Genomic DNA, 27,780 nt, shown 5'->3' on the forward strand with positions numbered 1-27,780 from the left:
CCTGATCTGCTTTTATTATTTACCCAACCCTGTCCAAATTGATTTTACCAACTGATGAAACACACTATTTATTTTCGCTTTGCCTGATCAATATGACAATGTCGCCATATGCCCCACCGTAGCGGGCTTTACCGGCCATTAAAATCCTGCTCCAGCGTTTAACAAGCAAGCAGGCCTTTAATGGCCGGTATAGTCCGCTACGGAGGGCTACAAGGCTATTAGAACATTCACCCCCAGATGGCAGGATGTCTTAATTTGTAAATCCCCCTGGGCTCGGTGAGGCCTTTGTTCACAGCAACAGCTGTGAAAGACAAACATTGTAATGTTGCTGCTCCAGGCTTCTGCCAGCCATTAGAAGCCTGGAGCACACCATTTTCTTCAATAGACCTTGCAACATTCCAATGTACTAATGCTTAAAAGAAACTGCATGATCCCTCAGCATGGTAGGCAGAGATTCGAAATATGGAACACGTAACTAAATGAATGTCGTCTTCCAGGACCTCCTGGAAAAATCAGTACACATCACAAACCAAAATAATCCTTGAGTAATACTTTTTAAGGATCAGTGCCTTATTTTACATTCCTGAAACATTTTCAGCACAGTGCATTGCCAATTCAATTGCCGTCAGAGAGGTCAGCTTCAGAAATGCCCAGGAACAACGAGTGTGTGTAAATTTTGGATTTGACTGGTCGATACCAGCCATTAAAGGCCTGTACCACTGTTAAAGGCCCAAGCCAAAGAGCTATAAGGCTATTAGAACATTCCACTACTAAAGGGCAGAATGTTATAACAAATTAAAAAAGGCATCAGTGAGCCCGACGGGATTTAAATTCACTCGGGTTCCTTGAGCCCATTGTTCACAGCAACAGTTGTGAACGACAAACATTATAATGCTGGAGCTCCGAGTTTTTACGAGCCATTAGAAGCCCAGGGCAGCCCATTGTCTTCAATGGGGCTCCCAACATTCCAATGTTCTAATATAGCATTATAGCCTGCCTTAGCGGGATATACCATCCATTAAAGGCCCGCTCCAGTGTTAAAGGCCTGAGCCAAAGGCAAGGGCCTTTAACAAGCGAGCGGCCCTCTAATGGCCAGCGTAGCCCAGCTACAGCTGGCTTTAAAGCTATTAGAACATTCCGCCACTACAGGACAAAATGTTCTAACAAATAAAAGAAAGGCCTCAGTGAGCCTGAGGGGATTTAAATCCCCTTGGGCTCCATGAGGCTTTTGTTCACAGCAACAGCTGTGAACGACAAATATTGGAGCTCCGGGCTTTTACCAGCCATTAGAAGCCTGGAGCACTCCATTGTCATCAGTGGAGTTCCCAGCACTCCAATGTTCTAATTCTTTGGGGTTTAGTCTATAACGCAGCCTATGCAGTACTCGTTGTGAGTCTAGTTGTGAGTCTGCATGTGATGGTGCTTGTATTGGTGGTGGTTGAGTTGATGCTGGTGGAGTTGGAGGTGGCTGAGGTGGTGCTGGTTGAGGTGGTGGAAGTGATGGTGGTGGAGGTGTTTGTGGCAGAGGTGGTAGTTTTGTCATTGTTGCAAGGGGACTGACAATAAGGTTTGGGGTGGTGTTCGCCTCAGAGGTTGTGGTGCCTCTCTTGAATCTTGTGAGTGACTTGGCCCTGAAACTTGAAATTGGTATTTTTGTAAGTGCCTCTAAATTCGTCATGGTCATTGCATGTTGTTCTTGCAATCTCTTTCCTCAAACTATGAAGATGTTGCTATCATCTCAGAGAGTCCTTTAAAGTTGTCTGCTATCCCAGGGAGAATTGCCCACATTGCATAAATGTTTCCCCTCACAGTGGACTATTGTTGAAAACATGTTTCCTCCTAGAGAATATAATTTATCCAAGGCAGGCCCCCCACCCGCATGCTTGACTATCTGACTTACCCAGCAGGTTGTCCATCATGGAGAGGGTTTCCATCTGGGAGCTTGTCTGGAGTAGGAGTTAATGAAGGTGGGAGAGCTGTTCCTCACTAGTGGTCTTCTATTGCGGGTGCATCTATGCAGGTGCAGAGGAATGTGTAGATGACTTTGCAGAGGTACCTGTAGTTTGACGACTGTATGAAGGGGAGTCTTGCGTAGGTAGCATTCATATGTGGCAGATTGACTAGTAGCTAGGGACTGGCAATCATCAGAAGTGTCCTGCCCCAACATGGTCTTGCCGCATTGTATCTTGTGTAGACTTACACCTAGTTGTGTATTAGTAAATTTACACATGAGTAAATCTGCACTTGTAGTTTGATTTTGTGACTACAGTCCATAGTATGTCACCTCTGGATTAAAAACTCAAATCCCAAAGTGCAAACTCAGCTTTGAATTATTTTGAGGTTGGTAAATTGAGTGCATTTGTGGTAATAGTTAAACCTGTAAATTGTGTGAATCAGTGTAGCTAAGCAAATCCTAAACTTAACTCACCTTGGCTTTCACTTTCTATGACTCTGGTACGTGCACTGTCTGGTACATATGTGCCCATATCCCTCAACACTATACAACTATTTTATTAATAGGACCTGTAGAGTTCAACAAGCGAGTACCATCATGGGAATCTCTTCCAAATACTCCAGTATTTTCTGAAAGTCGAGGATTACAATTGACTCATTTAAATATACAGCTTTATCCTTCACAGATGTTTAAGGAGCTATTAGAGGAAGTGTATCAGACAGTGAAATTGAAGTAGATATCAACGTAAACATGCACCAAAAGACAGGCATGCAACTGTATCTGCAGTTCATACATCCAAAACATAAGTGATTACATAACTTGCCCCTTGCTTCAATATGCAGCATTGTTAACATCAGCTTTGTTTAGTTTTGGTCTAAGGTGGCACTAGTCAACTGCTACTGAATTAAATGGTGTTGAGCTTGCTAGAAGGGCTCAGTAATGACTAGTTGAACTATAGCAACGGCACAGGGCAGCAAAATGTGTATTCACTGTCCCAGTGGCGGCTGGTGACATTTGAAAGTGGAGAGGTGGAAAAGTTTGGGATGAGCGCCCTGTAGCGAGCGAGCCCAGGAAAGGGGGGGGGGGTCACCCCCGGGAAAATGTGGGGAAAAAAGAGTGGGCAATGGTTAATTTTCAATCAAATTTGTCACCAGACAGGCCCTGTGTTTTTGTTAGTTTATGTCCTGGCAAATGGCTTTAATTTTACTGCTTGCATTTGTCTGTGCCTGAAGTCAGCAAACCAGTGAGGTTATTATGTAGGCTGCATGCAAGCCATTTGTCAGGCCATAAAGACAGCAGACAGGGCTGATGCCAGGGTTCAGGAGGAGTCAGACGGAATTACACGGCAGCTCAAGTCCACTGTGAAAAACTATGAAACAGCTTGCAGTGGCCCCTCTCGCTCGCATGTAAATCACATTTTCACAATAATAATACTAAGCCAGCTCTCTGGAGGTCAGAGTGCTATGCAAACGAGTCTAAACGAGTGGTTACTTCAGCCGATAAGTAACCATCATCCCGCATAACAATAGGTTTCACAATCACAGGCACAGCAAGTTTATGAAGGAACACACAAGAAAAATTCCAATGCGCACAGTGACAAACTATGAGAAATGTCTGTTTCTATCAGTGTTAAATAGCGCTAATTCGCACTGAATGTATTGAAGCCCCAGTTACCTTACAAACAGGAAAGGTGAAATTTTTGTTCGACTCCAGGATTAAGTGATTTGCGCAAATTCACAGGATGTTGTGAAACGTCGAGAGTGACACTCAATCCAGATACCCCACCCTTTTCAGAAGTCGGGAGCTCTGGCCCTTAGGCTCCATTCTCTCCACACTGTCATGGATGGACCCCACTGTGCAGTGCGTCCCTACTGAAGAGTCCAGGCTGTGTGCTGTGTCCCTCTTAAGGAGACAAGGCTGTGTGTTGTGTCTCCTTAGAAGGGACACAGCACGCAGCCTTGTCTCCTTAAGACCTCATTGGGGGGTCACAGCCTCGGCCTGTCAGAGAAGCGCACAGCTCAGTGCGCGCTGTTTTCCTAGGGTATATAGCACTCGCCCCGCACTGCCATGAGAGGCCACGCTGACATCTCACTGAAAGGGCACAGCAGATAGTCCTGGCCATCGGCACGCAGCAGCGCAGCACTGATACCAGGCTCCAACCCTTCACTAGCGGGAGTCCTTGTTCGTCTTTAACTTCCTGCAACAATTTTTTTCTTAGTACTCCTCTTGCTGTTGACATGTCTGGGCTCCCTTCTGAAGTGAAAGCAGATCAAAGGTTTAAGGGCAGGAACACAGGACCCTTTTTAGGTCTCGCCTGCGTGGGCTGCGCACATGCGTAGTCTCGCTGGTGAGATTTAATGATTTAGAGGGAATTCTGTAAAAGGTTTCAAGCCACGCCCCTCTTTCCCATTGGCCGGCGTCACCGTTTATGATAAACGGTGGCCAGCCATTGGGAAAGAGCACTGCGTGACGTATACTTTTCCACTTTTTGGCCGGCCCACTTGGACGGGCTCGTCCGCTTTCCGGCTGAAGTAAAAGCTTTCTTATCTTTATGGGGCCATGTGTTTAAACACATGGTCCCATAAAGACAAGAAAGCTTTCACAACGGAGGAAAGTGAAAGCGGACCGTGCTTGTTCTCATTTTGAGACTTGGTGGTGCCCAGGGACACTCCTTTACTGCTACCGGTGAGCTCCGGTGGCTGTACAGCCGATACTTGATGGCTGTGGTGCGGCTGCATAGCGGGCGGCCTCGGACTAGACGTTATGCCGGCCTTCATAGACGCCTGCTCGACAGAAAGCTGCAGTAGCAGCTGTGCTCCCGAAGGTGAGGCCATCGGAGGCAGCGACTGAAGGTGCGTGGCTGGAGGCAGTAGACCTGTACTGCCGGGACTTCTGCGGCCGGTCCGCAGTGCGGGGGCCGGTGTACGCCATGCAGATTTCTGGGCTCAGGCATTCAGGCTCAGCATCCGTGGTGTGGCTGTGTGGTGGGCGGCCTCGGCTGAGGACGCGAGGCCGGAGCGTCGGTGGATGAACCCGGCTGTGGTGTGTGGGCGACATAGATTTCTGGGCCTGGCCGCGCCGGATCGGCTTCCCTGAGACTCCCCCGGATTTGGTCTGCAGACTGTGGAGGTGCGGGCTGCTGTGGTGGGTGCGCCAGGGCCGCTGTACTATGTTGCGCCCACTATGGCGAAGTGGCTGCTGTTGAGTGGGGTGAAGATGTGAAAGGCCTACCTCGATCCCCTGCATACGTTTTTGGACAGTCAAATCAGGCCACGACGGTGATGAGGCTGCACCGGTTGGGGGCCTAAGGTGGGGTACGTGTAAGAGGAGACCCGCCCTTTGCTGCCATGTGGGGGTAAAACTCCCAGACAAATATTTCACCCTGTACCATAAAATCCCTTGAGACCTCGGCGGTCAGCTCGGGTGGCGGCATGGTAGCATGGATGTGTCCCCCTCCCCCCCTGGTCGTAGACGTGCTGGGAAGTGTGAGATTGGATGGACCTAAAGTGAAGTGACTGGTATCGGCTAAATAGTGCACCCTGCTCAGGGACACGCTCCAGACAGCCTGCCCATGGGTACATCCGGGCCTGGGGCGGTGGATTGGCGCCCGCTAGGGAAGGTGGGGGTGGTCAAATGAGGTTTGATGTGGCCCGTCCTGGCCGACCCCCCTGGCTGACCCCCCCTGGCCGACCCCCCCATCGCAGCTCACTGTAGAGAGTAACCAGAGATAACAACTTACCTCAGCGTGGAACAACAGGATATTTTTGGCTCCGCATCCTGACCACCCCCTACTCCACTACAGTATACCATGGCGAAAGATAAGCCGCCTGGCACATCATCCAAGCAAAGCACGATGGACAAGTACACCGGAGCGGCAGCAGAGCCATGCAATGTAGTCTCTCTGGGGTCATGTATGTGCGATGCGCATAATAATAATGGACGAGCCTAAAGCGGGCATTGCGTGAGATCGTGAGTGTGAGCGCGTCCACTGTTCTCCAGTCCCCACCTCCAGAGGCTCCTTCAGATCCGTGTTCCATCTGGCGAATGCCCTTGGGGCCGATCAACTGCATCTGCCCTCATGGCCTTAGACAAGAGGGAAATGAGGAATTTACCAGCTCCACATGTAAGTATTACATATGAGGTCAGCCTGTGTTTCGGGATCAAGGGGTGTGTGGGCCATATCTCTTTGAGGGGGTTGGACAGTACAGCGTATTCCAAGTACTGTCCCTGACCCAGCCCAAAGTCCCCGCCAAGCTTGCTATGTTTTAAAAAAAATACCCAGGCTTCTGAAGCGAACCAGGTATATGATACCCAGATTATAGTCAGTAGGTTTGATATGTTCTGGCCGAAATCGCAATGTCCAGGCTTCATCCATTGCTTCGTTCAAGTGATTGTACCTTCTTGTGCCTCCAATTAAATATATCTTGGAAATTAAAATGGGAAAGGGTGGAATGTTTTTTTTTTCACAACACTTTTTATAAAGTTTTCGGTCACAACATGGCTCGTAGGGCCCGGTATACATATAAATCGTCTCTCAATCAATGACATGGCGTTTTTTTTATGCTTAAACCAAGCAATAATGCTAATGCAAACAGAAAAATAACAAGCATTTGCAATGCAATAGGTCTCGCATTCACGCAAGTTTAAGCTATTAGTATTGTAATTGACAATGCCTTTTATTTATGTTTTAAATAAAAGGCATTGTCCTTGACAATGCTAATAGCCTAAACTCGCGTGAATGCAAGACCTACTGCATTGCAAATGCTTGTTTTAATCTCTCTCTCAGAACACATCTTTATTTTTCTACAGTGGAAACCGACCACCCCTTCCTTTCCCATCTGCTGTCCCGATGAAGCGGCCAGGTTAGGCCCTGCCATATTATCATAAGCCAGTCCGCAGAGATTAATCGTGGTGTCCAGAAGATGTGAGGATGGGTAAAAAAAAAGAGGAGGAAAGCGCAGGGCCAGTGAGTGCCAGTCGTGAGAAACATGCATGCCTTTCACTTCCGTGGCTACGGCAGAGTATTCACAATTTTATTAAAAACAGACAACGCAGCAACTCCGGATCTCAACATCAGGCTAAAATCAGTGTATTCAAAACCGAGTTTGACCACATGAATGTGTTAGATTCAATATTTCATAACACACCTGATGCGAAGGTTGGAGCCAATTAAGATGGAAACATGGACAACATGTACTCCAGTCCCGGCCGACATGGCTCGGGGAGGGGGGGGGGGGGGGGGGGTTAATTTAATGAATAAAATAAAAATTAAACTTACCAGGCATCTCCTCCGGTCCCGTACTCTTGGTCGAACTTTGAAGCCTCTAGTGGTCGTGGCATGCCGCTCAACAGGAAATACTTTGACTGCCAAATCTGCGACTGGGGGCAGCTGACCCTTGTTTACTCGGCTGTATCCTGGCATCTGACAGGGCATGGGGTGACTGTGTGAAAAACACATCCCCGCCTGAGCAGGATCCTATCTTGAGACGGCTGCACTACACTAGGCAGGGATTTAAGTGGGCCGGGTCTCACCGGGTCTGAGCACCGGCAGTTTTTAGGTCTCGCCTGAGACCGCGCTTTAGCGCTGCTCTCGCGAGAGCTTTTGTTAAAGGGGGATCTGGAAGTGCAAACGAGTGCTTTTCAGGCCTCCAAATACAGTGCATGTGCGCCGGGCGCGCGCACCATTTGGCAGCCTGAAAAGCACTGCCTGATCACTTTCACGGCCGCTTTGATGTCCTCAGTGAGCCGCGCGGCCACTGAGGACATCAAAGCGGCCGTTACCAGACCCCCTACAAATACATGCCCACAATTCTATTCACAGCTTGGGTGAACCTCTGGGGGTGGCACTGTTACGCTAAAGATGTTCCTTTGACACCCTCAGATGGCTGCAGGGGGGTCTGAAAGAGCTGTTGTTAGAGCTACAGTCCAGAAGCTCTGAATGGTTTTATGACGCATGACATCACAAAAGACGAGAAGGCGTGAAGCCACGGCGCTGCACGGACCTGCGACCCTGCCACACCGCAGAGAGGCACAAACAGAGGGGACGTGGAATGAGAAATTGCGTTTAAGCGATTCAAACTTTTTATTAAAAATTGAATTTAAACTCGCCTCATCCCAATGAACGGCAGCTTCAATGTAACATGCGTGTACACGCTATTTGCCCTGTCCCCGTTTTTTCAGCGGTGAACGTTGATTTGAGTAGTGTGCAGATTGAGAACCATCGCTGACAATATCATGTTTCCCTTTGCGACAGAAGAGGTCTTAAATGATTGAGGGCCTGTGATTTCCAGGCTCTCTAGAGACTGCGTTACAGTTTCCTGTATACAATTCCCTCGGCCGCTAGGAGGAACACGGTGTGAACGTCAGGTGTGCATGCGTACACGCATCACGACACAACCCTGGCGGCTGAACATGATTCACAATGCGCGAGGAGCCTCTGCTTATCACACGAGCGGGCCACGGGCAGACTGGAGGAGTAGCCGTGTTTGCTTAGTGCAGGGAGAGGGAAACACTGCTCTCTCATGGCATTGTATGCAGCACCATAGCAAACCGGAGGCCTGCCTGGAAGCCCAGCGCGCAGGCAGGGGCAGGCAGGACGCGTCCAGACTGCTGCAAGTTACCCCAGTCTAACTCCCCGCTCTTGCACAAATGAAGGGTGTGCTGCTGAACGACCCCAGCGCCCCACGACCGCGAGACCACGCTTCCGCATAAATGAGACGGCTGGGAGACCACCTCGGACGGGCTGTCGCAGGGGACTTCCTTCAGGATGTGCGAAGTGGCGAATCAGGCGCGCAACACCCATTGGACTCACAGGGCTTCAGCCCCCCCCCCCGTCGTGTGTGGCAGCCCGGGCTGAGACAGCTTCCGGGCACACACACAGCCGCACCCGAGCACTTCACAGGTCTTTAAAAGACCATTTACATGTTAATGAGGCCTCGCTGTTGTTTCACCCCTTCTAAGAGCCCCTGCAGCTCCACTCTACCGATTGCTTAAAGTTTCAGCCCCCCCCCGAAATGTTTTCTTAGCCCCCCCAGAGGGAGTCAAAAACACACGCTTCTCGGCGCTATTCGGGGGTATGTAGCGCTATATCATTTAAATCTCGCAGCAGTTATACGAGTTTGAGCTATTGGCATTATAAATGACAGTGCCTTTTATTTATGTTTTAAAAAAACCAAACTTAAATAAAAAGCATTGTCATTTACAATGCCAATAGCTCAAACACCTATAAATGCGAGACCTATTGCATGGCAAATGCTTGTTTAAGGGGGCCTCCAAACAGGTCTCTATCGGGCTCTGTTTTCTGCCCTGACACAGACGGTTCGTTTTGTTTTTTCCGGACTGCAGTGACAGCAGGCACCTCGATGTGCTCGTGGTGAGCGTTGCAGAGGAAGGGAAATAGTTCTGAGAGTCATTTTCTCTCTGGATTTCCCTTCTCTTTTTGAAACTAAGGAGCAGCAACATTGTCCTGGTGGCACCAGGGCTTTATGTGGACGTTTTTTCAATATTATAACAATCCATAGTTGCTGCTTATTTATCTTATGCAACTAGTAACCAATGACAAAGCTAACAGTCCTGACTTGTAGGTATGATGTGACTTGTTGTATCATATATCTGGACGCAATGACATGAACAGCAAAATACAAGTCGGGCGGCACACTGTGCTAAACACAGATTTTTAGCTTACGTGTTTTAAGCCACGCCCTTAATTACATTGACCACGCCCATTTGAGAGCCCCTCCCCAGTTTTTTCATCCCACTTAAAGCCCTGACACTAGGCATGCGCAGCATACCTAATGGATGTGAATGTGAGTCAGAAGCTCAAATGAAGAGCGCTCCTCTCTCACATGCGCAGTCCATCTTCTGGATTCCTGCTCTCGCCTGCGTTCGCTGTGCGCTGACATGCGCACGTCTTTCACCCGAGTGAAGCACAGGCCGGAAATGTAAACAGACAAATTGTGAAAGCTGTCAATTCGTCTGCTTACATTCCTGTTGCCCGAACTGCAGTGAGCAGTTTCTTTTTGTGTTGATATGCGAAGTGGGGCGCCGCTCCGGCGCCCCTATGGACCAGCCGCCACTTCCCTATAACATAAGTTCAGCCACAGCCACATTCTACAATGGCACCCTCATTTCCGTGTTACTTTGATGCCCGTTATTTGAGCAGTTTTACTTTTTGCTTTCAGCCCACGTCCTGAAACTGAAAGGTTGGAACTGAATATACGCCAAGTAACACCAGGGAGGCATTGGGCGTGGCTATGAAGGTTACAGAAGGAGAGGGAACAACCCTGTGTGCAAAGGGCAGGTGCCTTGGCCCAGCCCCCACTTATACCTGTGACCGGTCCTCCCACAAGTCAAGGCCCTTGGGTTCGGCTTTCGCATCTCCCTTGCCTCGAGGCTCCCGCCTTTCTCCTTCTGCTCTCTCTCTTCTGCTACCCACTTTTGACTAGCTTTTTCCCCTTTCTCTTTCACCCGATCCTTGGCATCGGCCAAGTTCTTTAACCCTTCGGTGACTATTAGTCTTTCACTTCACATTTTTGTTAATCTTTTCACTCTTTTTTCTGCCTGTTTTCTCTCTCAGCCCTTGTGCCATTTGTGCTCTTTTCACTTGATTTTGTTAGACTATTTTCACTTCTGTTCGTTTGCTTTCTCTTTCACCCCGTGCTCTTTTCACTCGTTTTTGTCAATCTTTTCACTTGTTTTTCTATTCGCTTTCTCTTTCACCCCTCGTGCCTCTCTGCTCTTTTCACTCGTTTTTTTCAATCGTTTCACCCGTTTTTCTGCCTGCTTTTCTCTCTCACCCCTCGGGCCTGTGTGCACTATTCACTCCTTTTGTCAATCATTTCACTCGTGTGTCTCCTTGCTTTCGCTTTCACCCCTTGAGTCATTTTGACCAGAAGTAGGCACTAAAGATTTCCCCTGGCCTCGCGCTTTTTGGGAGCTTGGTAAACTGATTCATCACTCCCACACCTGCCCTTCCTGATAGAAATGAAGATGTACTCACTTGTAGTCTGAGAAGATGAGTCTAATGGTTCTGTTGTCTTCCTTCGTGATAGTCCAGGTGCAATCTGCATTGGATTCCAATATTAGAGGTAAGGCTTTCCAGGGGTCCTGCAAATTGGCTCCACACTTAGCTGGAAGAAAACAGAAGATAGGCATTACGTCTCACCCAGTGCATGCTGCTGCCTTCACCCCATGCCTGCCACACAGACATCACCTCCACTTGTCTCCCGGCGGTGCCACCATCTGGCAACTGGAGGGTGACATCCTGAGCAGAGAAAGGTTCTACCAGTAGAAATGGAGCCTCAACTGTGGGAGGTCATTTTCAGTAAACCACAGTGAGCAGGACTCAAGCTTCCTCCTGCTGAGACCCTGAACCTGAGGCTGCCAAACGGCCACTGGTATCCCATTCCAGGTCAGAGGACTCCCTGCGTGACAGCTTCCCTTTCTAATAGAGGGAGGGGCTTCAACTCAGAGATTTATGAATTGATAAGACTAGCTGTCAAAGGCTAGAACATCTTATGAAGGGAGAACAATGTAGGTGTTTTGGGTACAGTGGCAGACCTAGTCCCTAGAGGTCCAGCAAAGTACTGGGATTATCAGGTTAGGTGGTGTGTGGTTGGAGCCACCAGGCTCATTGAGTGGCCGACTCGAGTGTCAAGGAGGCGCTCTCATCATGTAAATAAACTCTACACCCTGGAGAATCTGGTTGCGGGGTGCACTAAGCAGCATGCAGACCCTGACATCTGGACAGGAGCCATGAGTCCATTCACACTCTCAGTGAGGACCTGGATTGAGCAGCAAAACGACACTTGTAGAAATGGCCAGGTTTGGTGACATGGAAACTGTCATCACGAGGCAACACTGAGAATAAGAGAGAACCTCACAACACGGGCCCTCCGAGCAGCCAGGAGACCTTCCCCCAAGCACCCACCCAGCAGCAGGGAATCCTTCACTCTTCAAGTGCACAGTCCTCAATTGTTAGTATGGGATATAGGGAAACCTCCATGTAGGCCGGGAGCGAGTGACCTGGTTTTGGGGTGGATGGGCTAAACAGGCCTCTGCGTCCCCTATTGTGAATGTAGCCCTCATGAAGCTGCAGGAAATGTACAAATACCCAGACTGAGTTGTTGCTGTAGAGATATTATGCTACTGGGTGCAGTGCTAGACCATTAAGAAATGAAAGATCGCAAGAGTTTCTATTCAGAACGGACTGTAAAGTCTGCAGCCATTTGGCCAATCTATGTGGAAAAGTGTGCTGTACCAATATACTTGTTGGCTCCACTTTTTAAAATAATTTTCTTTTGGAACCCTTAAACATCTCACTGGCCACCACCAGAGAAGGTGGCGCTTGCTCACAGCACCTTGGAACTTGTTCGAACACAATTTCCTGCGCTGTGTTTCATTCAAAGTCCTGCCCTGTGTCCCCACACCAAAAATGGGCTATGATTCTGCCAGGTTGTCATAATAGGGCACTTGAAGCTGAATATGGACCCTTTAGTTATATAGCACTTTGTAGGCAGTACTCAAAACAGAGAAGTGTCAGGGCCCCTGCCAGGAGGCCATTGCAGCTTGCATCAGGCTTTGCCCCCACTAGTGCTGCCGATGACAGTACCATCACACTCATACAAGTGTGTCTATTCAGACTTTAAATATACATAAAAAATGACTAATACATGTTGCCCAAGCTATTCTTATATTTGTTGATGGCAGGTATTACTGATTTGACTGTATATTTAATTATTAAAGAACTGTTGATATGCTTCTCACACAATTAGACAAAAAACACCACCAAGTGGCAGCTGCTATGAGAGCCACTGTTGACAATAAAGTGCCGATACTGAGCACCGGAAACCACCGGCTCAAAATATGCACTGATTGTAGGTCTTCTCAGCTCAGATCCTTATGAGGTGTTCCTGCAGGGGCGCTGCGGAGCATGCCGCTTCTTGACAAAGAGAGCTGAGGTGCAGTACGTTTCTATTCTTGTAGATTTTATGTTAACTGTGAAGCCGAGATGTATTTGCCCTTGATATCTGCAGGTGTTTATTTGTGTGTATGTTTGGGAAAGAGGTGCAGGAGGCGGGAGAGCCAAAAACCACTCTTGTAATGTAGGTACAAGTATAACAGACCAATCAACTTAACCACTGATACCTCAGGTATTTACGTTGTGTTTGTCCTCCATTGCTCATAATGTCAGTGCATTGCCTCTATTATATCATATATCTGTGTAGCTCTAACCCTAGTGCCTCATGGTTCTCTCTTGTGCTTTCCTCTTCATGTGTACCTTGGGTGAGTAGTGAAGGCTTACTCCTGGCAATGGTGGTAGGTTTGGAAATTAGAGACCCTGACACTTATCACGCACAATTAACGTTTAGGCAACAGTATTATTATATCTACTAAGACATGATGCTGCTGCTCTCTTCCAAAGTGCTGGCACACAATTAGGTTGCTTCGCATCAACCACACACAAAGTCCATAGTACAAAGACGTGTATTGTCTAGCATAGGTTTATTTACTGGAATGGTACTCTTACAGTACAAACTATGATGCTTCGACTTACTTTAAATGTTGCCCACTTTTTACATGCACCGTACAGTACAATACCCATGCAAAGTTAGAAAGGTTTGGAGAAAATAAAATTCTCCTTTTGTCTTGCTTCAAAGAGGTGTACTTTTTTTGGCGCAGAACCTGTTTACAAATTATATTACATAGGGCAAAGAACTAGCTACATTGGTATATTTGTAGGTATGTGGGCGCCAATAAGAAAATATTACTGTTATTTAGTTAGGATAGCTATATCTGGGTGACGGTGCTCGTAGGGTGGGGAGAACCACTAGCCTCCGTAAAATTCAATCTCTGTGACCAAGGCCAACAAAAACTTTCCAAATTTTTTGCAAATCCCCAGCACTTGTTCAAACAATACGATGTCCTAAGGTCAGGATGCTGAACAGTATCACATCTAACGAATCCCGTGTTTCCAAATAGGAGTGTCGTAGGATCAAGGACAGTCTGTGTCTCACAAGCCGAGTACGGTGCCGTACTCGGCTTGTGAGACACAGACCGGCTTTATTGAGATGATTTTATCCCCCGTGGGACAGAATTAAAACCACGATATATAAGCCTTTTACTCCTAAGACAGAGCCTTGAAAAAGTCGTGGGATATTACCCTTTTTGCGACGAAACACGTGTCGGCTGCCACTGTTTTAAGAGATCTTCCAGCCTGGAGACACACAGGAAATAAAGAATAAGAAACATTACCTGCATTCCAGATACTCTGTACTTATTTTTGTAATCTTATTTATTATTTGAAAAGTTATTGTTTGAACGAGTGCTGGGGATTTGCAAAAAATATATTACATAGGGCTTTGCATCAAAACAAGGGGATATTGTGTGTGAAAGCCCATGAATTCGCAATTTTTTAGCTTTTATTTTTTGTTTTTTTAAACTCTTTTTATTGATGTTTCTATCAAAGAAACAGACCAAGAGTGAAAAACAAGGTACAACGTATAAACTTTGCAGCTCACACTCGGTGATCGTACCTTTACATTTTTGTTCATCATGTCATCTGCATACACTGAATACAACCCATGAGCCTTCTATTTCTTCTCCGGTTCCTTGATCCATTGCACCCTCCCCACATGCCCTACACCATTTTCCACCATGGGGACCACATTTTTTTGTATTTAGCTCGGCAGCCCCCTACTCAGGTAAATCCGTTCCTCAGCTGTGGCACTGAAGCCCTTGGCCCTGGTACACTTGGAGAGTGGACAGTCAGATGGGGATCTCAAGTTACGTGCTATCTCTCCCTTGCTGATCCTCATCCCCAGCACAACCAGCCTCTTTCTGGCCCAATTTCCATCCCACTCTGACATTATTACCAGTATTGTCATCTGGGGCGTAGCATCGATCGGTGTACCAAACGCCCTAGTCAGGGTTGCCCGTACTTTGTTCCAGTAGTTTTTTATAATTGGGCATTCCCAGACCTAGTGTATGAGAGTGCCCCTGTGTAGGCTGCACCTGGTACAATCCGGTGTAGGGATCCTCCTTGGTTGTAGCCATGCCGGCAAGAGCTGGTGGAATTAGTTAGACTGGGTGAGAGGAGTCTTGCTGGGATCATGAGCCTCCTGGTCACAATCTTAGGTACATTCCAGTTCTCCTCCTCTATCTTCCCTAGATTGCTATCCAATTGGTCTCTGAGTGTTTGTAGCGGATCAGGCATGTTCACTATCATTGATTTGTATGTCTGCAAAATTCCTCTTTTCCCCTGCCATTACATGGTCAGACGTCCCTCCAACGGGTTAAATTCTGGCACTTCATACGATTCAGTCATTGCATGACAAAGTTGGAAGTAACAAAAAAATTGTATTCTGTGAAGCTGAAGGTCCTCTTGCATCTGAGCAAAGGACTTAATATGAGATAATTCCCATGGCTCCTATATTAGATATTCCAATGGCATCCCATGACAAGAAGCCACCCAGTTGTGGTTGTTCCATACCAGTGGGGGTGATTATCTTGTGAGCCTCCTGTACCATTTTACATCATGCTGTTCATGGTGCCTGCGGTCAATCTTAATTTGGTTCACCTGTTGGGAGCTCCCCGCTTGTTTTAATACTATAGGATTGCAACAGTAGTGTGGGGATACCTAAGTAGAGCACTTCCAGTTTATTGACAGAGTCCACCCCATCAGCATAAAGTCAGTCATTTATGGGCAGAAGTCGGAGGCCTGGTAGTGCCTACTTATATCTGCCATTCACAGCCCCCGTCATAGGGGAATTGTATGCACTCATTGAAGGCTACCATGGGTTGTTTCCTGGGCCAGAACAAGCCGGTAACTGTGAGCTGTAGAGATGGAAAAATCCCCCATCTGAAGGATGCCAAATGTTCCTTTGACACAAACTAATCACCAACTTCCAGTGCAAAACAGGTTTTCTGCTGGAGAGTAAATAACAAGTAAACTCCAGAGATTCTCCTGTCTCTTCTTCTCTTTTGCTGATCTGCTGAAAGTTCAGCTAATAGAACAGGAGACAGTGAACTGGAGGAAGGGCACAACCACTGTCAATGCTTAGGGTAAGCCAATCGCTTCCTTTGAGCTCTGTAAAAACACAGACATACTGGGCATGCAAGAAGGTCAGTGTTGGAAATGATCAGCTTTTGCAAGGTATTCTCCCTAATATTTCACCTTCACTACCCCTATTATGCTGAACCCGTTTTTGTTGGCCATAGGACTCAGTGCACTTTATTCCTGTGCTTGCTCTCCTTTTTAAACATGGTAAAATTATCATCCACCTCATTAGCACATTTAATTCACTTATACATTCCTATTATATAGTACTATATGTACTGAGGACCTGTAAATTAAATGCTCTAAGTGGGCTGCATCATCCATTGTGCCACCCAGTAAGTACACCTGGAAAACGTGTCTCAGACATCTTTCAGCCTGTGATGCAGTTTTAAACTGCCATTTTGATCTGGCAAAATAAAATTTTGCCAGGCCTAAACCGTCCTTTTTAATACTTACAAGTCACCCTGAGGGAAGGCCCTACTTCCCATAGGGCAAGGCTGACTCTCCCATAGAAAAGCACCGGGCTATATTATAACTACTTATAATGTATAACTTCAGTTTGGGACTAGCTGGAAAAAAATTCAAGGACTCATTGAAATGGGAAGATAAAATTCAACCCAATGACCAAGTCTGATATTAAATTACTATTTTGAAAATTACACTTTTTAGAAAATTCCTGCCCAAGCCAAATGTGCCTTTCTGCCAGTATCCAGGGTCACCTCGCTGATAATGGCTCTCCTGTGGTGTGATGTGTATTCCTCCCTGACAATGGACAAATAGCCTGGGTGTGGAGAGGCGAGGGACTTCCTGGCAGGGTAGCATAGAAAGAGCTGTGCTCCTGCCCTGATTGCACTTCAAAGGGTAGCCTAGGGGCTGCACCCAGCCCTTCCTGACATAAAAAGCAGCCTACCCTGTCACTGGCAGATGCAGCTCACATCTGGGATACTTTGCCCTTTGTTCAGTAGCCAGGCTGGAGCCAAACCCAGGGGAAAAGTAAGGCATTACCAGAACCAATATTTTACTTGAGTCACCACTCACAGGCTGGCACTAGGCATAAAAGTGACCGGAACCTGGAATCAGAACTTGCATAGGCTTGTCAAAAATCAGAAGAAGGACTGCCCTGCGGTCTGAGACATAAAGGAAGACTCAACCTGAGGGCCAGTTGGCTGAACTCCTGTGTGAAATATAGGGATACAAGTTATTTTTATTTACTCTATTTTTCAAAATAGGTTTGGGATTTTTCTTGTGTTTTGTTTTCACGTATTTACTGTTTTATTTCTGCATACATACTTTACACATTTCCCCTAAGTTGAGCCTGACTGCTTTTGTGCATTGCTATCAGAGGAGTAGGCACAAATGACATTTGTGGTTCACTCTGACAAGGATTTAGGCTATTATACGAAGTGGGTTCTTATCCGATTCAACCAATAATCCAATTTCTTACTGTCAGGAGTTAACCTGCTCACACTTGCATGCCTGGTGCCTGTTTTGTGTACTGTTCTGCTGCATTGCTATTCTGAGGCTTAGCATGGAAATACTGCAAGACCAGACTACCAGTCCAGAGCACCAGTCCCGTCACATTGGGCCACTGCACCAAACATTGTTGTGGAGAGAGGGAGAGAGAGTGCTATTGTGTAGTTTAATCAGTGGGAACTGCATGTGTGTGGATAACATAAACTTTAGGAATGTGCCAGACTGATTCCGTGCACCCCTGCAGGATATTTTGTTCCATTGACCAGCTAGCTCAGAAGTGCCACCATATGCCCCCCCCCAACCTAAACAGGGAGCTAACAGTTCTGGCAAACTCTGAACATGACAACCTTGTTCCCTCAGGAACCATGGGGACATACCTCAGACCTTCCGCTCATAAACTCATGCTTTCTTTTGCTCAGAGAAATATACAAAGAACAAAGTGATTCTTGAATTGAATATATGTGCTGCAATAATCAATATATAGAAGCAGATGAAAGTTATAATAAGTGTCAGGATAGTAAACAGAACAAAAATTCCACCATTGTACTGAAACAACACATACATGCAATCATGTAAAATAATATATTAATCCTGCATACTCCTACAATGCAGACCCTCACCTACGTGTCTAGGGTATGTTTGTTTGTTCTGCCAAGAATCCCCTTACTGGATGATCCAACCCCATTACCTGGTGGGTAAGAATGTAGGACCCTGTCTTGGTCAGAAGCTAGACACCTCTCATTGAGATGTCAATCAGCTGCTGGGTAAAAACTTCAGCATGTAGAGCGCTCTCGATGTCAACTGAAGTGCCTTCTCTGACTATACATGGAAATAGGTGTTTATTTATGGAAAAGGGCACCCTTGCTTTGGGCCAAGATTGTGATCAAGCTGCTATTGTTTGTATGTTACAGATTGCTGTACCACCATATGGATGTAAATAACAACACATTTCCACAACATACATGTAGGCCTTGTAGATAATACCAAGGCACTATGATAGTTTTCTTGCAAAGTTGATTTGTGTAAGCAAGGTCAGTGTTTCTAGGAAATTAACCCAAAGTATGACGAATGCCAATGTGTGTCAAAAGTCGATGAGAAAAGTGTAGCCAATTTTAGGAAAGATCTGTGTTCATGTAAATATGTCAACGTTTCCCACCAGGCCTTACTGGGACACATGACAGTGCAAACTTCCTAGGAAGTGTCTGTCCTCTTTCCAGACAGCTCCAAGCATGGCACAAGGGGAAAAGCCACAGATGCCAATGATTGTGTTTTCAGAAGGCATAGCTGAGACATGTTGAAGCAGGTGTTAGCTCTTGCTGGTCAGATCTGGCAGAGCTGTCAAGGCAACCAATCTGGCTTTGGTCAGTTTGTTCTCAAAGATTTCTGTAGCTTGGCATGATGCTGATATGCATTCTCCCAATCCTTCCAGATTTGCTATATTCAAGAAGTCAAGTCCATAAAGACTGCCATTTGGTGCAAGAAGTACTATGTCCTTGCAGAGGACATAATTAAAAAGCACATGCAGACTCCAGCATGTCATACACAAACACAACATGCATAGATCATACCACTACCCACATAATACACACAAGGGGAAGTAAAAGACACAAGGCATGGAAGATTGAGTCCATTGTCTATTAAGGCTTATGCAGTACAATTGAGAGGCTTGACCCCAATCACATGAAAGAAGGAATAAAAGCTATGGGCCTGATTTAAAGTTTGAGAAACAGAGTTAACTATCGGGATTGTGGAGGACAATACCTCTGCCATCCTGCGGAAACTCCACTGTCTGCTGTCAATTTGATTCCTGTCTATACAGGACAAGTTTGATGGACAGTACCATCAAAAGTGAAGATGGGCCAGCAAACCTTTCGAAAGATTTTAGTTTTTCCAAAATCACATCCACAAAGTGAGTTTGGTTTTTGGAAAGCTAACTAATGACCTGCACATGCTGGGGATTTTCTACCTGGGTGCTGATTGTATGGATCATTATTGTTTTTCCTGTCTCATACAGTAACGATTACCCTAAATAGGACTGACAGTGTAAAGTCCTTCCTCCGAGGGAACCTACTCTGTCGGTCTGTCAGAGGAAGCATTACATTGATGAAGCCAACAAGCAAAGGAATCGGACTCTAATTAATTGAAGTAAATGACAGTGGAATATGAATGAATATTCCCAGTAAATCAGAGAATGGCAGATAGGCATCAAAAACACAGAACAAAAGAAAATGCTGGAGATATTTTATTAATTGATTTTATAACAAATATTGTAGGAACTAAAACACTGAATAAACAGATGTGTTTTGTTACATCCATTCTAGTGACCTATGGTCTGGGCGTTTCCCCAGTGGGCCGCCAGGGTGGGGGCCGGTGTTGTGCCCTTGGGGGGCCGTTTTTATTACCAGGGGCCTGCAATATCGGCCCCCTGTAACAAAATCGACCGAAACCGGCCCTAGCAAACAGCTCGGCCGCACCCCCTCCCCCTGGAGGGGGCGGGGCTGGCCGAGCAGTTTGCCAGGGCCAGTTTTGGTTCCCAGTCCAGCCCTGCCTATGGATAGATCCTTTCACAGTTCTCTTTTTATAACCATTTTCTAGACAGCGAATGTGAATCCACTGTTGAAATATCAGAACTGATTTAGGGTGAATCTCTTTCAAATGTAATTTTGTGGCTGTTGCTCAGACACAGCCATTGTACTGGGTGATGTCTCTCAAAGCAGTGGCAATAGTGCTGGCTTCAAGCAGGAGTATTCAAAACAATGATGCAATGAAGCATGAGATCTGGCCACCTGGCTACCAGCAGCCTTCCTGAGCAGTCGTTAGGCACAGATAAAAGGCTTGGCCCTGCTTAGAAACTTTGCTGCCTTTAACAAGAGAAATCTCTGACCTACCTTTCTCTCTTACCATCTACCCTATCTGATCAATCAGGAAGAACTAATCAGCAGCCTTTTTCCAACGAGGACACCAAAAGAATTCTGTGGGTAACCTTTTCTCAATACTCCTTCACTTCAGTTCTGGGTATCCACCCTCCAACCACAGGGATGCAGGCAATACACTTTCACTGTCTGAGGAAGATGTATCTTCTCTCTATCACATGCCTCACATGCCATGCTAAACTAGGGACTGTCCAAAATGCATCACACTGAACCCATCACTTAGAATTTCAGCACACATGGAGTCTTGCTACATACACCGCAGGTGACATCTACATAAAATGTCAGTGCAAATGTCTGGAAGTCTTACAGAGTACTCTACCAATCTTGACACACAGGCTCAGATTTTCATACAAGTCACGCAACTCATCACAGCAAGTAACGTTTCTGCCCTGCATTGCATGAAATGGGGAGACCAGACCAGTGCCAATGTTACTAAGATTTAGTGCTCTTATGCTCTCTTCCTGCATTGGCACACCTTTGGCTACCATGCATCAATACAGCCACCCTTGTGCAAGGGTGTCTGATTTGCGGTAACCATAGTTTTTGTACAGAAAGGGGTCCTTTCAAGTACATAAAGGTGCTTTGAGAAGTTTCCTACTTTGTATGTGTATTGGTGAGTGCTGTAGAGTGCTGTAGAATGCTACACAAATGCAAAGAGGGAAAACATATCTACTCGTTTAGCAGACCATTTATCTGGTGCCAAAGATATTGATGCTAGCCTTGGTTTCCAGTGCTATAACAGCTGGCAACCAGAGCCCTTTGTTACTTGGAATCCCTCTGTGGGACATATAAGAAATGCATCTGGAGGCATCCTCATCCCGTCTTCTGCTTATCAGAGCCTTTTTATGACCACGAGCTTCCCTTTGCTGATTGCAATAGTCCTTTTGACACCCCTATGTTAGCCATTACTGTTTTTGCTGGCCTCATTCATCTGTGTTTCTCAAACCCTTGGCTTCCATCCTTCACAGACCATGCTAGTTTCTTCCCATCCACCTTTAGACCCCTCTGTCAAGTTTTAGTCTCTATTCCCTCTGATTCACCCTCAATTTGCTGTGCAGGAAAAGGAGAAGCCCCATAACTATGTCTCACTCATTTTACCTCCTCCGAGTGTCCCAAAGCACTGTGCCTCCAAGCACATATCCCCCACTGTAGGTTTACCTCCCTCTGTGGCCCAGATACCACCTATCTGACTGCATTCCCTGTTTGCTGCTGCTTGTCTGAACTAGTAATCAAGTACAACCCTCCTTAGAAAGAAGCCTAAAACTGGCACGTGGCCTTCCTCAGGAAGCCCAAAATGAGTTGAGCCCTCGAAAATCATCAAAAGGAAGATTGTCAATATTAAAAAACCCATTGTATTATCGTAAGTGAAAAAAACATGTATGTAACATGCTTTAAACCATACTCATTATTCTTTGAAAGGAGCCAAATACTCTTAGACTGCAGCAAAACATATCTGTGTGTCATATCCTAAAGCTTCTGAAACAGATGTTTGATTTCATCATTTCTTATTTTAATGTGAAAATAACAAATGTTTTCATTCAAAATTGATTTGACAGTTTTTTCATCTGTGATCAACTTAAATCATGCACTTACTTTTGTCCATACTATTGTACATTTGTATATGCACTTACTTTCAAATGCTTTACTCATGCCGCATCCCATTACAAGATGGCCACCACCCTACCATGGCCCGAAGTCCCTTTTTCTTCATGCCTGATTAAATAAAGACATCCTTCATGCTATTAATCTGTCCGCTGGTCAAATAGCTGAACAGGAAAGTTTCAATTATTTAGTAAGCCGTTGGCTAAAAAGCAAGGATTATGCTTTATTTGACTGGCGGCCAAGTCAATGCCCAATTTCCCTCTTCAAACAAGAAGTTCTACCTCTGTGCAGGGTAGGCAAACTGCCTTTTACCACAGGAATTGCTTTTCTGTTATGGAATTAGGAAAGATTAGTGGGATTACACGCTTAGATTTACTTTCTCTCTACTGGCAGTCACTGTTTAGGAGCTTTCCTTCTTTAGAACGGAAGCAGACAACATTATAAGGATATCTGAAGATTTCCAGGCTGTCGATTGGCTCTTCCAAGATCTCAGAAAGTCTCAGGAGAGGACATCACATGCCAGACTCACCTTGTGAGTGTAATTGTCTTTACCAGTATGGCTGACTAGCACCAGCTCTTCAGCACAGTCATGATGGAAAATGTTTGATTTATTTTACAGTCCATGGGCTGACGTAACAACATCAGGTGTCTAGTTCCATGCGAAGTGTAAGCCCTAGACTTAAAGGAGCAGCGTATTTGAGAGGGCAGTAAAGACCAGGTCATAAACTGGAATAACAGCGGCCACAGCAGCTTGTGGGAAAGGAGCAGATGAGAAGCCCACATTCTGAAAGTGCCAGTACATTTGCACTGTACTTTATCTCAGGCAGATTAGATTAGGAAGTGGATGAAAAGTTCCAGGAAACTGAAGGAGGGTGTCTGACTGGGCGGGGCAGAAGGTGGCTCTGGTCCAGGGTGGTAAGGTATGAACAGTAGTCTAAAAAAAATCTGTAAATTTCAAGGGTACATCAGCGTCCTTGGAACTTTTAGAGATAAGTCAAATTTTAAAGCTAGTCAGAAGTTTTTCTATACTATCCCATCTTTTCGTTTTAGAACACACCTTGACCCTTTATTATCAACTGCTGAAAATCCAACCAATGTAATGCCGTTCAATCAATCAATCAATCAATCCACCAATCAATTAACCCCTCAGTTGGTCCCTAAAACAAGTAATCCATCAATAAACACTCTATTAATCAATCAATGAATCAACTCTTCAATCAATCAACTAATGAATCCATCAATAAATAATTTTTTTGCGATACACATGAAAAAACACAGTGTATTCATTTTTTTATTTCCTACAACAATTTTAAAATGACATTGCACAGCACATTTAGGGTGACAGGCTTATTAACAGGCTAAAGAAATAGTACTTTGTTCACAAATGGAGCAAAGCAAATGCAGTAAGTTGCATTTGATTGCTGCAAGAGTGTGAAATAGACATCCCAAAGTTGTTCAGGCTCTGAGCAATCTACAGACATGTTTAATTCTTCTCGATTTCCTGACTGAACCAAGGATCTCGAGGATTCGATGTACAAAAAAGTCCGCCTTCTAGTTTTCCCACAGAGAGTAATACCCTAGTTTGCATGGTCAATGGCGGTCAGTGGTAATATTTTGTAGGTTAATTGCATTTGTGCGCAGACTGGAAACAACCTCAGCGGAGGGGGTCCTAAAAGATAAAATCCCTGCAAGCCAATTGCAGATTTGTGTTTCTCACACCTAAAGTTGGCATGTTCTAATTTCAGGAGCTAATAAAAGTGTTACTTCAAACTCCATGAGGAATTCCTCAGGGGCGGCTCCTCCATTAGGGCGGAGGAGCGTTGCCCCACTACTTTCTCGCAGTGCGAGAAGCAGAAACATAAAATGGTATTTTAAATACCATTTTATGTTTCTGCTTCTCGTGCTAGCTCGCTCATTTTGTACTTTATGCTTTGTGTCTTTCCATATTTTGTATCTTTTGGTCTTTTTGTCTATAATGTTGACCATTTAACTGGATAGTGAACTTAATGGTCCTGTTTCATTCATTTTTAGACCCCTGAAGAAGGGTCAGATGTGATTGACCCGAAATGCATTGGGTGGATGTCTAATGTGCTCATGAAGAATAATTTTCGTTATGTATAAAGAAATTTGGAAATTACATTTCAACCACATCATATTGGATAAACTTTCTTGAAACTCAATCTATGAAATTAATAAATTGATGAAGAAACTTGACAGTTTCATTGTTTACTGCGCGCCCTCGTTTTGTGAGAAGGTGACTCTCCTCACTACATACTGTCTGCTTCTCGTGCTGCAAGAAAGCAGACTGCAGGGCATGCCTGGTTGGGGGCGGGCGTGAGGGTATGCCTGGTTGGGGGTGGGCTGGTCGGGGAGGATTGGCTTGCACCACTCTGAGTACCCTGACTGTTTGGTCGGCCTTCTGGGGCCAACCAAAGCAGTCATGCACACACTACACTTCCTCAATGTAGGCTGCTTGCAGCCTACATAGAGAAAATGGCCTCCCCACAGGCGCTCGGCTGGGCGCTGTCCGCACCAATCACAACGCTGCCATTACAGCGTTGTGAATGGCTTATGGGAGGGGAGGGAGCATGTCTGTTCCTGTGTAGGAGCAGGAAAACGCAAAACACGGGACCCGGCCCAGGAGCAGAGGCGGCGCGGCACCCGGTCAGGTAAGGTTTTCTTTTTGTCTTTTACCCCCCCACGTGAACTTCTTTGTGACCCCGCCCCCCCCACCCGCGAGTATTGCAAGCCGCAACTGGAACTCCTGAAAAATGTAGGAGTCAGGGAGGTGGAAAATGCGCTGATCAATTAATAAGTAAACTAAAGCTAGGCCCTCCTCAATCTATGCTATGCAATGGATCACCCCTCTAAAACTAGCCTACATCGTTTGACTGCTGCCACACAGAGGTAAACACAGGCTTAGAGGATTGGAGGAATGCAATGCTTTTGATGTTAGTTCATAGTGGAGTGAGAGGAGGGACTCTGGTTGAGCTGCTCTTGTGGGGAAACAGCCTTTACAATGCAGGCATTACCAGGCAATGCCTTTACCACATATCATTTACCACACATTGCCTTTATAACGCAAGGTATGTATATATGTAAGGTAAGTATGAGTAAATATATGTATGTGTGTAAATATGGATGGATAGATAGATAGATATATAGCTAGATTGGGGTGGGTAAGGTTATAGAGTGGTAAGAGTGTTTTGAGGGTTTTGGGGTGAGTCGAGATATAGGGTGGTAAGGGTATTTTTTGAGTTTAGGGTTGGGTAGTGGTATAGGGTTGTAAGCAAGTTTTTATGTTTTAGGGGTGGGTAGGGGTATAAGGTGGTAAGGGTATTTTTTAGGGTTTAGGGGTGGGTAGAGGTATAGGTTGGGAAGGTTAAAAAAAGGGGGGGAATAAAAGTAATTTTAAAAAGGGGAGTCTCCCCCATTAAGGAAAACATGTACATTTAAAATATCTTTCCTGCTGGCAGTCGATAGTAGCTAGTTATAGTTAGGACCATGTTTCCATAGGAAAAGCATTTTTTGTCTTGCCTATTACTTTGATAACCTTGTCGGCAGTTGACGAACCTTCGCAAAATTCTCTAAAAAAGTGTTTTTGCAATGGAAACTTTTAGGGTGATCCGTCAAGTAGGGGCCGAGGAAAAGGGAGGACAAACAAAGGTGCGTTTCCCATGTTAATTCCCATAGGACCTGCCCCTGAAGCACTGGATGGAATTACACCACGTTTGGCAGAGAGTAAGATTGATTATGCAGCTCATGCTTTCAGCTATTTGGTGTGAATCTTTTCAGTAGTCATTGAGAAATTAAAGAAAATAAAGTTTGTGATATCTGCGACCGTGGAAATATTGTGACAATTTTGTGATTTATCGCGAATGTGTATGGTAAGAGACATTTCATAATTGTCTGGCTGCAACCTGAGGCGAGAGTTAAGGCTGCCATTTTCTGTAACGGGAGATGATCCCGTGGGTTGAAATTGAAAGCTGAAGGAGGTGTATGGGTCATGTTAGAGGTACCTTGACCCCATGTTTCAGCTATAGGGGAGTTTAAGTGACAAGCTATTTACCGAAAATCAGTTTTCATGCAGCCACTCACAGACTCACTCAGACACTGACACACTCACTCTCAGACCCACTCAGACACTTAGGCACCCACTCACGGACCAACTCAGAGACTCATTCACCCACTCACATACCCACTCAGACACTGATGCACCCACTCACACACTGATGCACACACTCACAGACCCACTTAGAAACTCAGACACCCACTCACAGACCATGCACCCACTCACAGACCGACTCACAGACTCACACATCCATTCACAGACCCACTCAGACTCATGCATCCACTCACAGGCTCACTCAAAGACTGAGACACTCACTGACAGATCCACTCAAACACTGATACACCATCTGACAGACACACTCAGAGAGTCAGACACCCACTCACAGACCCAGTCAGAGACTCAAACATCCATTCACAGAGCATGCACCCACTCACAGACCCACTCAGAGACTCACACATCCATTCACAGACCCACTCAGATTCATGCACCCACTGACAGGCTCACTCAAAGACTGAGACACTCACTGACAGATCAACTCAAACACTGATACACCCACTGACAGACACACTCAGAGTCAGACACCTACTCACAGACAGACCCACTCCTACAATGATGCATCCACTCACAAACCCATTAATAGAGTCAGACACCCACTCACATACCTACTAGGAGGCTCATGCACCCATTGACATGCTCACTCAGACACAAATGTACCCTGTCCAAGACCCAGTCAGAGACTCAGACAGGGATGCATCCACCAAGAGAACCACTCATACACCCACTTGCAGCTCCATACCGAGACTAACACACCCACCCACACAGTCAGAGACTCAGACACCTACTCACTGATCCACTTAGACACTGATGCAGCCACTGACAGAACCATGCAGAGACTCAGACAGCCACTTACAGATCCATTCAGAGACTCATGCACCCTCTTAATCAGCCACTCCGACACTCACACATAAACTCACAGACCTATTCAAACACTCATGCACCCACTCAGACATGTACATACCAACTCAAAGACCCACTCAGACACTAAAACACCCACTCACACACCAAGTGAGAGACTAATGCAGCCACTCCCAGACCCCATCTCACACTCACTGAGAAACCAACTCAGACACTCACATCCACTCACAGACTCACTGAGACACTCACACACACACACTCTGAAAGGTTACAGGTTACAGGTTACAGTTAGGAAATACACTTTTAAAAAGCATAGGGGGATATTCTCAAGAACGTGTGATAACCATCGCAAAATTATCTTAACGCAACTCTTCACATCGCAGTCTATCACGGGAAAATAACTCTGTGTTAACGTGGTATTCCCAAGCCGGCAGCACCATGCGATAGTGCCATGACAACACGTCAAATGGGCGCGCTAAAATCAACGCAACTCCGCAAAAATGCAAAACACCAATGCAAAAAAAGTTGCAATGCCCCAAATTGCGATACAAAAATCAGCGACAACCAGCAACAGGCCTGCAATTCCCACGCATCATGCGGGAAAATGCACTATAAAAGCAAAAAAAAAAAAAACACACCAAAACCAAATCAAACTGCGTAGCACCATGGATGCACCCAGACCGTGTGCAGAGGACAACCCGAACCCCACAAGCTCCACGGAGGACCAGCTAGGAACCCCAGGGTCGGGGAAGGGCAAGGAGAAGAGGAAGAGGAA

General features: G+C 45.9%; 1 protein-coding gene across 1 annotated transcript in view; it reads right to left on the reverse strand.

The window, feature by feature from the left end:
* Positions 1-27,780, reverse strand: part of CUZD1 (CUB and zona pellucida like domains 1) — a 147,997-nt gene that overhangs the window by 107,778 nt on the left and 12,439 nt on the right. Inside the window, exon 2 of the mRNA XM_085601868.1 lies at positions 10,953-11,082. Within this exon, the coding sequence (XP_085457994.1) occupies positions 10,953-11,082 (130 nt within the window). The remainder of the gene's footprint in view (positions 1-10,952; positions 11,083-27,780) is intronic.

Source organism: Triturus cristatus, chromosome 1_2 (assembly GCF_964204655.1).
Source record: "Triturus cristatus chromosome 1_2, aTriCri1.1, whole genome shotgun sequence".
Taxonomy (NCBI): Eukaryota; Metazoa; Chordata; class Amphibia; order Caudata; family Salamandridae; genus Triturus; species Triturus cristatus.